The sequence below is a fragment of the Balaenoptera physalus genome (genome assembly GCF_965194825.1).
Source record: "Balaenoptera physalus genome assembly, chromosome: 3".
Lineage (NCBI taxonomy): Eukaryota > Metazoa > Chordata > Mammalia > Artiodactyla > Balaenopteridae > Balaenoptera > Balaenoptera physalus.
Genome location: NC_138890.1, coordinates 122,343,126 through 122,356,630, shown reverse-complemented (window position 1 = coordinate 122,356,630; position 13,505 = coordinate 122,343,126). Strand labels below are relative to the sequence as shown.

The window sequence follows — 13,505 nt, the reverse complement described above, 5'->3', positions numbered from 1 at the left end:
TGCTAAGAGCTCAAACCTTTAAAACTATTCATCTCCCTTTATAGCTTTGCAGTTGTATTGTGAAGCCCAGTATCTCCCTGAGAATTCCAGGGCATACACACCTCCATTTTGCTTCCTACCTGGTCAGGATGGATAAGGAGTTACTGAACATTGTCTCGTTTTCTTTTTCTACTTTCAAATAGAGGATAAGAATATGTTTGGCATCAAGTGAAGTCATCTGATGAGGTTGGGGTAGCTTTATCCACTACGGTGCAACATTTTAAGAGTTGATTTTCATGAGCATCATACTGCCCCTCGGTCTGAAAAAATATGCAATTACAAAATCTTTTAGCTGCTTATTGCTACTGAAGGTTTGCTGCCATATCACCTGTACCATTCAGTGATTTAATTACAAACAGCAACCTCCACTCTGACTAGTTCAGGCAGGAATTTATTAAGGGGCATTGGGTACATCAAAGAATCTCTTAGAGGAGCATAGAGCCAGACTCTGAAGCTAGGCAGCCAAAAACAAGGTCCAACCATGCCATGAAGGCCACTCTGCCCAAAACACCACTGCCAGTGCCACTTATCACCAATGACCCCCAGAAATGGACCACAGAAGCTCTGCCACTGCTATTTCCAAAGTACTGGATCCTTTTCCAGAGTAGAAAAATCAATGCCCCAACTTCCTGCTCCTCAGCTGAAGTCATGTCACACCTGGATATGTCTGACTAGTGAAACCCAGGTCACATGCCTCAGGCTGCATGCCCAGCTGCAAGGAAGTCTGGGAATGTGAGCTTTTTGGTTTCACCCTTGGGAAGGTAGAATATATAATGTAGGAAATGATCAAAATATATGTAGTCTTGTAGTGGACATTATCATCAATAAGTCCTTTGCCCATATCCCCTTGACCCTTTTCACATTTTTACACATGCCAGGAGCACTCCTAATAGCCAGCCAGCACTTTCATCTCTTTGTTGAAGAACTGCTCCCAAAATAGCCTTATACTATGGTCTGAATATTTGTGACTCCCTCAAAATTCACACGTTGAAATCCTAAACCCCAATGTGTTGGTATTAAGAGGTGGGCCTTAGGGAGATTATTAGGTCATGATTTGGATTAATACCCTTAAAAAAAAAGACCCCAGAGAGCTATTCACCCCTTCCACCATGTGAGGACACAGCGAAAAGGCACTGTCTAAAAACTAGGAAGTAGGCTCTCACCAGACACCAAATCTGCCAGCACTTGACCTTGGACTTCCCAGCCTCCAGAACTGTGAGAAATAAATATCTGTTGTTTATAAGCCACTGAGTTTACAGTATTTTTGTTGTAGCAGCCCAGATGAACTAAGACACCTTACCCCGGATCAGGACCCTCTGAGGTGGGACTTTCACAGAATCCAAGCTCCCCAGTGGGAGTGAACCTGATATCACATCCCTGCTCACCTTTCTTTCCTGTCCCACTTTCCCACACTCCTACCAGTTTTTCCTGGGAACACTTACTTTCACACAGATCCTCATCTCAGAGTTTGCTTCTGGGAAACCCAGCAATTACCTAGAATTGGACCTAGCTCATGGTAAGCACTCAACAAGTATTCATTACAAGGAAGGAAGAAGGCACTAAGTTGCTACTCATGACAATTTCCACCATATTCTTTGATCCAGATTCCTGGAGGTGGCTTACAAAACAGGCCCTCCCCATCGGGTTCTCTTACATCATTGGAACAGGCATCACTCACCCAATCAGGAAGAGAGGAGCAAAACAGCTGACACTGAGGTGCACTTTGCCCAGTTAGTGGGGAGCCTTGCCTTACAAATTACATAATTTTGGACAATTTACCTAACCTTTTTTGGGAGCCAGATTTTTCACCCCAGGGAAGAGAGATACAAACATAGAAAGGGCAAAGTCTAGGATAAAACATCTAAGATTGGACTGTACTTGAAGGTATCAGTATGAACTTTTGGTTTCTGATAGATAATAAATAGAAAGATATACCTATGTACACACACACAGACACACACACACACCTAGCTGAGCATATATAATTCCTAACTCTGTCCACTGAGAAGTCAAAGAAGCAATGAGTACACCAGCAGCAATGTGATATCCAACACCTAGATCTTGGTTTTTGTTTTTGTTTTTGTTTTATTTAAGTATAGTTAATTTACAATGTTGTGTTAATTACTGCTGTACAGCAAAGTGACTCAGTTATACATGTATACATATATGCATTCTTTTTCATATTCTTTTCCATTATGGTTTATCACCGTAAGAATTTCCTGTGCCGTACAGTAGGACCTTGTTGTCTATCCATTCTGTATATACCAGTTTGCATCTGCTAATCCTAAACTCCCAAACCATCCCTCTCCCTCCCCCCTCCTCCTTGGCAACTACCAGTCTATTCTCTATGTCTGTGATTCTGTTTCTATTTCATAGAGAAGTTCATTTGTATCATATTTTAGATTCCGCATATAAGTGATATCATATGACATTTGTCTTTCTCTTTCTGACTTACTTCACTTAGTATGATAATCTCTAGTTGCATCTATAGACCTTGGTTTCTAAATACCATTCTCCTCAAAAGGAACCAGAGCTCCTTGGAGAAATGGCTAATTCCAGAGCTAAGGCAGTATATAATAAACCTGGAACATCTTATACCAGAAAGTATGGAAATTCTGAAAGAATGATAGGAATATGTCAAAATGGCACAGGAACCAGCCAAATGGTTCCCACTGGCTAAATTTGGGACAATTTTAGCATCAAAAGAGTGACAGCAGTTGATTATAATCCGTTTAATAAAATAGGAACCCATGAGCTCATACTAAGATAGATAGATAGATAGATAGATAGATAGATAGATAGATAGATAGATAGATAGATAAATGGTAGGGTGGGAGGGGACAGGAAAGTTTTACCTGACAGTAGAGGGTCAACTAATAAATGTAGAAGAGATGATGGAAGGGATTATTAGCATTTGAAAAACTTTATAGTAATAATTGTTTTGGTCAAGGAGCAAAAATGGATACTAATACAAATGAGTGAAAGTGTGATCAGAAACAGAATCTTGACATGGTCTCAAAGTATCTCCAGACAAAATACTTATTCATTAACATTACATTGAAAAATCTGGCAGATGTCTTCTTATCAAATGATAGAAGTTCACTTTACCAGTTAATGAGAGCAGTCAGCATCACGTGCCTTCTGATATGATGCACTGAGAAGAATATAGAATCACTTCTGTGTTATTCTTGCCAAAAATGCATACCTAGAATCCAATCATGAGGAAACATCAGACAAACACAAACTGACAGACATTCTGCAAAGTAATTGTCCCATTCACTTCAAAAACATCAAGGTCATGAAAAAAAGGAGAGACCATGAGCTGTTCCAGATAAAAGAAAACTAATGAGACATGGCAATTAAAAGCAATACATGATCTTGGATGAATCCTGGACCTATAAAAGATTGTATTAGGGAAGAAAAATGTAAGATATTCCTCGAGGATCATTTTAGCTCCCAATGTCTCCATGAGGTTTACTGCGGCTTTTGTTGGACTGCACCATTTCTCGACTTCTCCTTCTGCCCAGTTATGTTTCCTTTCCCTCCCTTTTACAGTTGTTAGTCCCAAAAGCACTCCTTGATAAATATCTTGCACATTAAACTCCATCTCAGAGTCTGCTTCCTAGAGAACTCAACCTGAAACAAAAAGAGTGAGTAGGATCTTAACAAGCAAAGGTTGAGATGGTATGCATTCTACACATGAAAACTAGCCTGAGAAAAGTCTTGTATTAGAAGAGAAACAGCGTAATTGAAGGGAGAAAAGGATGACTGGAATCCAGAGAGCAGGAGGCAGTTTGATATGAGATGAAGCTGAAAAGATAGGTTAGGGCAAGCCCATACAGGATGCTGTTGGCCATGTTAAAGATTTGCGTTTGTTGTAAGAGTAATGGAAAGCCACTGGAAGGCTGGAGAGTAGAGTGGGGTGGGGCAGGCAGTGCACGATAAGATTGGCGACTGGAATAGGCTACTGTTACTGTGGCAGAATGTGGAAAACAGATTGTAGAGAAGGGAAAGAGAGAACTTGGAAAGACTAGTAAGGAGGTTACTGTAGTTGTCTAAACAAAACATGATGGTCATCTAAACTAGATAGTGGAGATGAGGATGGAAAATTTTGGATTGATTCAAGAAATATTGAGAAGGTAAAAAATGACACAACTTGGTGATGGACTGGATATAGACCATAAGGAAGGGGAGGTGTTAAGGTTGACACCTGCGTTTTGGTTTGCTAAACTGAATAAATGGTGTCATCCAATTAAGTAAGAAACATTAAAAGAGGATCAGGTTTAGCAGAAAGATCATGAGTTTTGGACATAAAGAACTTGAGCTTCCTCTGACAACCAAATGTGGGGTTCTGGAAACCAAGGAAAGAGAATGTTTCAAGAAGGAGGGAGAGATCAACTATGTTGAAAGCTATAGAGAGAAAAGGTAATATGTAGCTCAAAAATATCCACGAGAGAGCTGCTTCAGAAGAATGATGAAAGTAGAAGCCAGGGGTTTCCCTGGTGGTGCAGTGGTTGAGAATCTGCCTGCCAATGCAGGGGACACGGGTTCGAGCCCTGGTCTGGGAAGATCCCACATGCCGCGGAGCAACTAGGCCCGTGAGCCACAACTACTGAGCCTGCGTGTCTGGAGCCTGTGCTCCCAACAAGAGAGGTCGCGATAGTGAGAGGCCCGCGCACCACGATGAAGAGTGGCCCCCGCTTGCCGCAACTAGAGAAAGCCCTCGCACAGAAACGAAGACCCAACACAGCCATAAATAAATAAATAAATAAATAAGAAAGTAGAAGCCAGGTTGGACTGGGTTGAGAAGTGAGTAGGAAGAAAGAAAACAGAGACACTTTTCCTTCCACCGCAGAAAAACAGGAAACATATTAGCCTAAAAGAAAAATGTCCTAATTCTAACCAAATCAAATATCAACTGAATTCAAGCTCCACTGGGGATAAAAATTAATCTCAATGTATACATGTCATTTTACCTAGTTCTCTGAACTCCAAAGGAATGGAATTAGCTCTAGAAAAACATAATAGTTAGTTGTTACCACTGCCATTTGGGTTAGAAAATAGCAATTCTGCAAAGAAATTGCTACCAAAAAAAAAAATGCTACAAAAAAGTCACTTCAAGAAAGTGAAGCAAGAATGTCACTTTTTGTTAGGCTTTACCTGATCTACTCCATTCTAAGTCAATGATTATCACCAAATGCAGGCAAAAGATATGGACATTTCTGTACAAATTCAATAAACAAACAACCTGAATTTAAAACCCCAACATACTGATGGAGTATTGTATCTTTGCTCTCTTCTTTGCCTCAAACGGGAGAATACGTATCTTTAGCTTTTAAAGTTCATGCCTTCCTCTGTGTTCTACACATAGGATACATCTTCCCACAATGCTTTTCTCCCATATCCAAAACCTTATCCAAGTTCCAGATCAGCTTCTATCAGTGAGTCTTTTCTGGTTATACCCATATCACACCTTATTTGGGAAACCTTAGCATTTGTGCCTTTAACGTGTAATGTTGCCAACTAGGTCTTGCTCTCAAATTGCTAAATATTTTCCACAGTAGATTATGAAGTCCCATCAGGAAGAGACTATGACTCCTCATTCTCTTATATGTTACCAAGAGTCTTTATGTACATTCGAATTAAGTGGAGTATTGTAAACTCATCATAATTTAAACTGTTCAAAACCCCATTTTCATCTCCATATCCCAGTCCTCAAATTTCCCTATAAATAATAATAATAGCTAACATTTATTGATTACTATGTATCATTCACTGTTATAGACACTTTCCACATATTAACACATACAATCCTCCCAACAACCCTATGATATAGATATTAATATTCTTACTTTGCAGATAAGAAAACTGAGGTACAGAAAGGCCAAGTGACACAATTAGTAAATGGCAGATTTGGGATTCAAACCAACACAGACACAGGAGCCCACCTTCTTAACTTTTTAGTAACAGACAAATAACTCTAATAAAGCCTGGTCCTACCTGCCTAGGTTTACTGATGTGCAAGGATTAGGTAACACAGTTTAGGAGCCAGAATTTAAAAGAAATTCTATTCTATTTAATCGCAAGTTGTGCATTTTCTATGTCCCCTACCTCCGCTCCAGAAGAACCCGCTGTATTCCTGACAGCCCATAGGTGGCGCTGCAGGGACAGGTATGTGCTCAGGCCTCGTCAATGGGAGGAGCTGATAGGGGGCGAGGATTCCATCCGTAGCCCAGCGGTAGGAAGAGCCTTAGGAAGGGGAGGGGACGGCGAGTGTTACACTGTGCGCAGGCGCAGGGCCGGGCACTCCCACGAGAGCGAGGGCTGCTGGGCCCGATGACGTGGCCTGGCCCCGTCCGATCCGGTGAGCCTCCGGGAAACCCGGCGGCGCCGGAACTGTCCGCGGCCTAGTACCGACGCGCGTGTGCTTGTGAGCCGGAGCTGGGGACAGAGGCAGCGGGCCGGTCTCGGGGACCCGACGGGGCCGCTGGCATGGGGGAGTGACGCGCCTGCGCCCGGTGTTCCGCGGCAGCGGCGAGACATGAGGAGACCCCGCAGCGGGGGCAGCGGCGGCGGCTCCTGATCCCCGGGATGGAGGAGAAATACGGCGGGGACGTGCTAGCCGGCCCCGGCGGCGGCAGCGGCGGCCTCGGGCCAGTGGACGTGCCCAGCGCTCGGTAAGGGACCGATCGGGCTCCCGCCTCCGGAGCCGCTCTCTCCCCACGCCTGCCCGGCCGCTCCGGACACACGTTCCCCGGCCGCTGCCCGGACCCTCCCGGGTGCGCGCGGGGCCCGGCGTCCCTCCCGTCCGGCTGACAGCCCGGAACGCCCTCCTCGGTTCCGTACTCCCTCCCGCTACAGCTTTCATTGGCTCCGCCGTTCCCCGCTGCAGAATGAATGCTCTAAGATCCGGGAAGGTTCTGCTTGAGTTTCTGGTTTTCAGGGCAGACCGTTAACCTTAGAACTGCCGGCCAGTTCACGTGAGAGGTTTTTCTGACCTATGAGAAGCATTTCTGTTAGCTCTTTCTCCCTGAAATAGTAGTTTGGTGATGCTTAACCTTTCTGATGTCCGCCTGCGTAAGTTAGAGGAAGGGTCACCATCATCTCTTCAGGCGAAGAAACCAAAGTACAAACAGATGAACTTTGATGTTCAGGTTAACCCCGCAAAACAAGAATCCAGCCCGCCATCTAGTTTTTCTTTTCCTTTCTTCGCTTATTTTGTTTTATTATTAAGTAAGAAATGTGTGCTCATTGTCAAAAAATTCAAACAGTACAGAAATTCGTAGAATAAAAAGGAAACAGTCCCCATTACTCCCCTCCCCGCAATGTTCCCACGAACCCCCAAGAAGTAAGTAACTACAGTGATCACTTTCCATTGTGTCCTTCATGACCTGTCCTAATTTCTGAGGTAGTGTCGCAAGATGTATAAAATACGGCCCAACAGTTTGATTGGAACTGGTTTTCATTGCCTTTATATTTAATAAGGTTAATGAGATTAGTTCAGTGTTTTTTGTTCTTGGATACCTCCTTTGAGACATGGTTGTTTCGGTAAATTCTTTGGAACTGTAGAAATAGCATTTCTAACATAACTATTTTTGTGTGAAATGCTGGAACAGAAGTTAAATCAGCTGCATTTTTTGTAGTTACAAGTTTAATTTTCTAGTCTATTTTGAGCAACTCATTTTGTAAAATACAATGCCTGTCAGGTATTATTTACTGAGACGTGACAACTAAATGCAATAGGTGATTCTGGTGTAGATTTAATAGTGAGGAAAATGCTGTAAAGGATAGTACTAGGTTAGTTGACAAAACTGATATGTGGACCATAGATTAGATGAAAGTATATCCATTTTAAATTTCCTGTAGTTGATAACTCTACTGATTTCATAAAAGGAAATGGGCTTAGGAATACAAGTAGTTAGGGGTCAAGGAGCATGATGTATGTAACTTACTCTTTAATAGTTCAGATAAAAAAAAGTTTGTCTTTAGAGAGAGATAAGGCAAATAAGGTAGTATGTAACAATTAGAAAATCTAGGTGAAGAGTGTACTATTCTTGCACCTTTTCTGTAACTTGAAATTATTTTTAAATAAGTAATACAAAACTTTTATTTACTCAAGAGCTCATTATCTTAGATGTGGTCAACAGTCCTTTGCCATCTTATTTTCATTATTTGCTTAGCAGAGCTGCGCTCCTATTGTAGTTCATTGCAGAGTCAAATTCAACTCAGGACTGGTTGAATTTTGAATAGATTCCAGGTTGCAAGAGTTTTCCTTTATGTAGACTAAAAATCAAAGTATGGTTATAATCTGCAACAAAAGCTAATTAACAGATCCTTTAATTGTGGATATTTTTATTCCTGAATTCACAAATATGAATTGTTGTAAATGTTTCTATGTTGGCTTCAATAAGTCCTCTTTGCAGGAAAGGGCAGAGGGTGACAGCCAGCATTTATTAAGTACTTCCTGTGTTCCAGGTACTTTGCATGCAGCATCTCACTTAATCCTTACAACAGCACTACAGACTCATTAGTTGCATCCTTGTCTCAAATCAGGTAACTGGGACATAGAAAAGTAATTTTCCCAAGGTCACACACCTAGTAACTAATCTGGGAGTCAGTTACCTCAAACTTCATTTATAGTGCCTTCTACACAGTTGACACTTAAATATTTATTGAATGTATCAAGCTTGAATTACATACACTGAATTTGTTTTTTTTTAACTGGAGAACTGTGAGCTGCTACAGTGGGCAAAGCCCAAGAAACAGGTTTGAACCCAAACTCAAATTTCAGTAATTTCAGATTTAAAGAACCAGAGATTTTTCTAACCCTTCACAGAAAATACCAGTGATACTTTTGATGAGACTAGTTAATGGCAGATAATGATATATAAGCCATCTCAGGTACTAAGGGGAGGTGGATTGGATCCCGCTAAGTTGCCCAAAGGGTCAGTGAGTGGCTCAGGGGCCACTGCCCCCATTTAAGAGCCTCCCTTCCTCACACCTGAGCTTTCCCCCTTAGTATGTTTTCCTCCACAACATGAACTAGGATTGTGTACTTATTAGTATATGGTTATTTGGCCTTAGCTAGTGTTTTGTCTTTAGCCCAACAGGAAGACTTCATTAATTGACACTTTAAAAATCAAAGTATTCACCTTTTAGCTAAATGTTAAAATAATTTTCCTAATTAATAATGATAAAAGATCTTCACTATATATTACATGAAAAGTCACATAACAATTTCAAAATATATATGTACAATGGTGAATACGTGAGTGTATCTAAAATAAGTGCTTGTCCATACATGGAGATGCAAAGGAAAAGGTGTGGAAGGATGTCCCCAGCTGGTCACCTATGAGGAGGAAATTGGGAATGGTTTTCTTTAAAACTTTGATAACAACCAACTACTCAGGAATTACTTTCGTAATCTGTTTTTTTAAAAATTAAAAAGGGAATAAAGTATCAGAAATTTCATAATAGTAATATTGTCAAGAAGTATTATACTTAATGTTCCATATGACTGAATCTTGCCATTAAAGTGCCAAATTTTTAAGTTTTGTTAATACTTTAAACAAAAATTATTTAGAAATAATTTTACATATTGCCCCATCTTTTTAAAACAAGTATATTAAATATAGTTTGCCGTTTTCTTGATGACTTCTGATCATTATGAGCGTAATCTGGTGAACTGAGCTTTTCTTCAAAGGTCCTTCCCAGTACTAGCGTTCTGCGTATGCTGCTCTCCGTACTTTGAAATTCCCCCTCCCTTTCCTTGCTTCATAATTCTATTTAGTCTTTTTCTTTTTTTTAAATTGAAGTATAGTTGGTTTACAATGTTGTGTTAGTTTCAGGTGTACAGCAAAGTGATTCAGTTATATGTGTATATATATATATGTATATATATATATATATTCTTTTCAGATTCTTTTCCATTATAGATTATTATAAGATATTGAATACAGTTCCCTGTGCTATACAGTAGGTCCCTGTTGATTATCTATTTTGTATATAGTAGCGTGTATCTATTAATCCCAAACTCCTAATTTATCCCTCCCACCCCCCCCTTTCCCCTTTGGTAACCATAAGTTTGTTTTCTATGTCTGTGAGTCTGTTTCTGCTTTGTAAATAAGTTCATTTGTATCTTTTTTTAGATTCCATGTATAGGTGATATCATATGGTATTTGTCTTTGTCTGACTTACTTCACTTAGTATGATAATCTCTAGGTCCATCCATGTTGCTGCAAATGGCATTACTTCATTCTTTTTTATGGCTGAGTAATACTCCATTTGTGTGTGTGTGTGTGTGTGTGTGTGTGTGTGTGTGTGTGTGTGTACCACATCTTCTTTATCCATTCATCTGTCGATGGACACAGCTTGCTTCCTTGTCTTGGCTATTGTAAATAGTGCTGCTGTGGACATTGGGGTGGACATATCTTTTCAATCAGAGTTTTCGTCTTTTCTGGATATATACCCAGGAGTGGGATTGCTGGATCATATGGCAACTTTGTTTGTTTTTTACATTTTAATTTATTTATTTACTTGGCCACACTGTGTGGCCTGCAGGATCTTAGTTCCCTGACCAGGGATGGAACCTGGTCCCCCAGCAGTGAAAGCCTGGAATCTTAACCAATGGACCACCAGGGAATTCCCCAGCAACTCTAGTTTTTTAAGGAACCTCCCTACTGTTCTCCGTAGTGGCTGCACCAATTTACGTCCCCACCGTACCCTCTCCAGCATTTATTATTTGTAGACTTTTTGATGATGGCCATTCTGACTGGTGTGAGGTGATACCTCATGTAGTTTTGATTTGCATTTCTCTGATAATTAGCGATAACATGTGCCTCTTGGCCATCTGTATGTCTTCTTTGGAGAAATGTCTATTTAGGTTTTCTGCCCGTTTTTTGATTGGGTTGTTTGTTTTTTCTACTTAGTCTTTAATATACACTGAGACATCTCAGACTCTGAAGATGACTTTTGCTTCCCTAGTTACAATTAGTTACTTCCACATCTATTCCTTTAGATCTCTGCTACTTACTTGGGTCACATAAATACTTGTTTCTTGCCTGTCTTCCTTAGACCTCAAACTCCTTGAGGGCAGGGCCTCTAATACACATTTAGTTTCTTGGATAACACCTAGAAATGCATTTAGTTGTGAGCAACCAAAGTAAGAGAGCTTTAAGCACATACGGATATATTCTTCTCACATAAAAGAAACCAGAGTTTGCTGGTATTTGTTCAGCCCCTCAGCAGTACCATCTGGGACCAGATTCTTGGTCTTTGCTCTCTGCCATCCCAAGTGTGGCTCTCATATTCAGGCTTATTATAAAATGGATGACATTTTTTAGAGAATGTTAACATGTTGATAACATTTTTAAGATAAATTTTAGATAAAAGTCCTCCTTTGAAGTCAGAAAGAATGCAGAACTAGTTCCAGCTGCATCAGGCCCTTTTATCAGGAAGAGAGAAGACTGTAGTACCTGAAACCACCCTGACAGACAGGTCTCATTAGCCACAGATGACATCTGGCACATAGTAAGTGAGCAGGGAATATTGAAGAATGGCTTAATAGCCCCATGAGGGTATACAAGGCTCTTTGCTGACCTCAAGAATTCCCAGATTGCTTTGATTTTTAATGTCCCTTTGTCAGTTTTTCCTGGTCTTTGTTTTCTCCCTCCCTGTCTTGTTGACAGTGTTGTTTTTTGTGTCCTTGCTTCTATCCTGCTGCCTTATTTTTACACCTAGTTAAGAACTTAAGGAGTGAAGCACTTGAGGTTTTGAGCTTTCCTCTCTCTACTTGATGTCTTTCATTCTGAATTCATAACTGGGTTGATGATAGTTTAAATTGCCAGAAGCTTGACTGCCAGTTATGTACTGTACTACTGCACTATCTACATTATTGTGCTAGATATTACTGTATCACACAAGTGTAATTGTAGAATTCACATTCTTTCATTTAGTAAACATTTGCTGAGCACGTATTATGCAAGTCCCTGGGTTAAGAACTGAATAAACAAAAGATTTCTAGCTCAAGAGTAGTATTTTTATTTGCTAATTATAAATTGCTACCATGACTGGAGTATTTAATTAACATTAATATAGTTAATTTACTTAAGTTTATCTGACTTTATTCTCTAGCTTAAATGGGCCAAAATCGACATTAATCTTAGGTTTTAATATGCATTTTGTTTTTCATATTTAAAGATGATTTTACCCTATATGTGGGCCACTGTGAATGTATAATTGGGAACAGTTTAGAAGATGGGAATCCTCAAAGCCTTTTGGATGAACTTTGGTTTTCTGTGTGACATATTAAAAGAGCATACTTAAGAGACGTGGACTTGACCCTAGCTAACTCTGTGGACTTCAACTTCCCAATCTGTGACATGAGAGGAATTGGACTAGAGAATCTCTAAGGTGTTTTTCAGCTTTTAAATATTAGTGTTCTGTTTCTTCTAGCATATATACATTTACTTTCTAGTAAATACCTAGACAATTACTAGAAATTTGGTAGATTTTTCATGTTGTACTGTGTGTTTTCAGCCAGTCTGCAAACAACCCAGAAACAAAATACACTCGATTTTTTTTTTATCATAGCCATAATTTTAATTTTATTTATTTTTTCCAATACTCCTTTTTTCATTGAGATAAAATTACCTACCGTAAAATGCATAGATTTTAAAGGTACCAGTTTTCATTTTTCACAAATGCATACCCATGTAACTTTCAGCATAATCAAGCTGTAGGACGGTTTTTATCACCCCAGAAAATCTGCTTGATTTTTTAAACAGAAATTTCAGTGTTTATACTATTCTACAGGTGGAGTAAGTAGGAACTTCTGTGCTTTAGGATTTGACTTACTTTATTCCACAATAACATTTTTATTAGCTTCTTGGTGATTAATTGTCACATTGTTAAAACTCCCAGATTGCACTGTTAAAAAGCCCCCCAGATTATGTTCATGAAAAGAAAAACCACTTTGTTCCAAATCTGATTTTCTTTAATATACTATGATATTATTTGGACTAAAACAGAAAATGAGCCATCGGACAGTGAAGATGTTGGAATTGCTGAGATTCATTCAAGGACTGAAATTTATTTTCATAGTTGCATCAAAATCTTCCAAAAATATATATTTTCATGCCTTCTTAAGCAGATTGCTGTTTGTTGATTCAGTGCCATGGGACTTAATGATTCACACTCATTGATTTTTATACCATCCTACATACATTGATATCATTGCATATCAAATTGTTTTAACTCTGCTATTTGAATGACTTAGGTTTCCCTTAAACTTCTGTGTTTGCTTTTTTGTATTTTTCTCCCATAGAGACTTCTCATTCCTGCTGGTGTGCTGGCTTTGGACATCCCTTATATCTCCTTTTTAATGTATTAACACCTGTTAGATATAAACTTAGAAAGTAGTCTCCTGAATGACTTGCAAAGATGATCTGTTGGGGGGGGGATATTAG

The 13,505-nt window shown here is 39.7% G+C and overlaps 1 protein-coding gene and 1 long non-coding RNA gene across 5 annotated transcripts in view; one reads left to right on the top strand and one right to left on the bottom strand.

Annotated features, from left to right (window-relative positions):
- The window catches only part of LOC309658595, a 31,589-nt gene extending 25,324 nt beyond the window's left edge, over window positions 1-6,265 (bottom strand). For 2 of the 3 annotated variants that reach the window (XR_014262293.1, XR_014262294.1), the window contains exon 1: window positions 6,151-6,265. This is a non-coding gene — a long non-coding RNA (uncharacterized lncRNA). Of the gene's footprint in view, window positions 1-3,147; window positions 3,245-6,150 lie in introns of all 3 variants that reach the window. The other variant, XR_014262295.1, reaches the window with a different exon arrangement.
- A 69-nt stretch (window positions 6,266-6,334) lies between these two features.
- Window positions 6,335-13,505, top strand: part of SLC30A5 (solute carrier family 30 member 5) — a 28,583-nt gene continuing 21,412 nt past the window's right edge. The window contains exon 1 of one of the 2 annotated variants that reach the window (XM_082457198.1): window positions 6,335-6,716. In XM_082457198.1, coding sequence (XP_082313324.1) covers window positions 6,631-6,716 — 86 coding nt within the window. In that variant the 5' untranslated portion in view covers window positions 6,335-6,630. Of the gene's footprint in view, window positions 6,717-12,250; window positions 12,451-13,505 lie in introns of those variants that run through there. The other variant, XM_082457199.1, reaches the window with a different exon arrangement.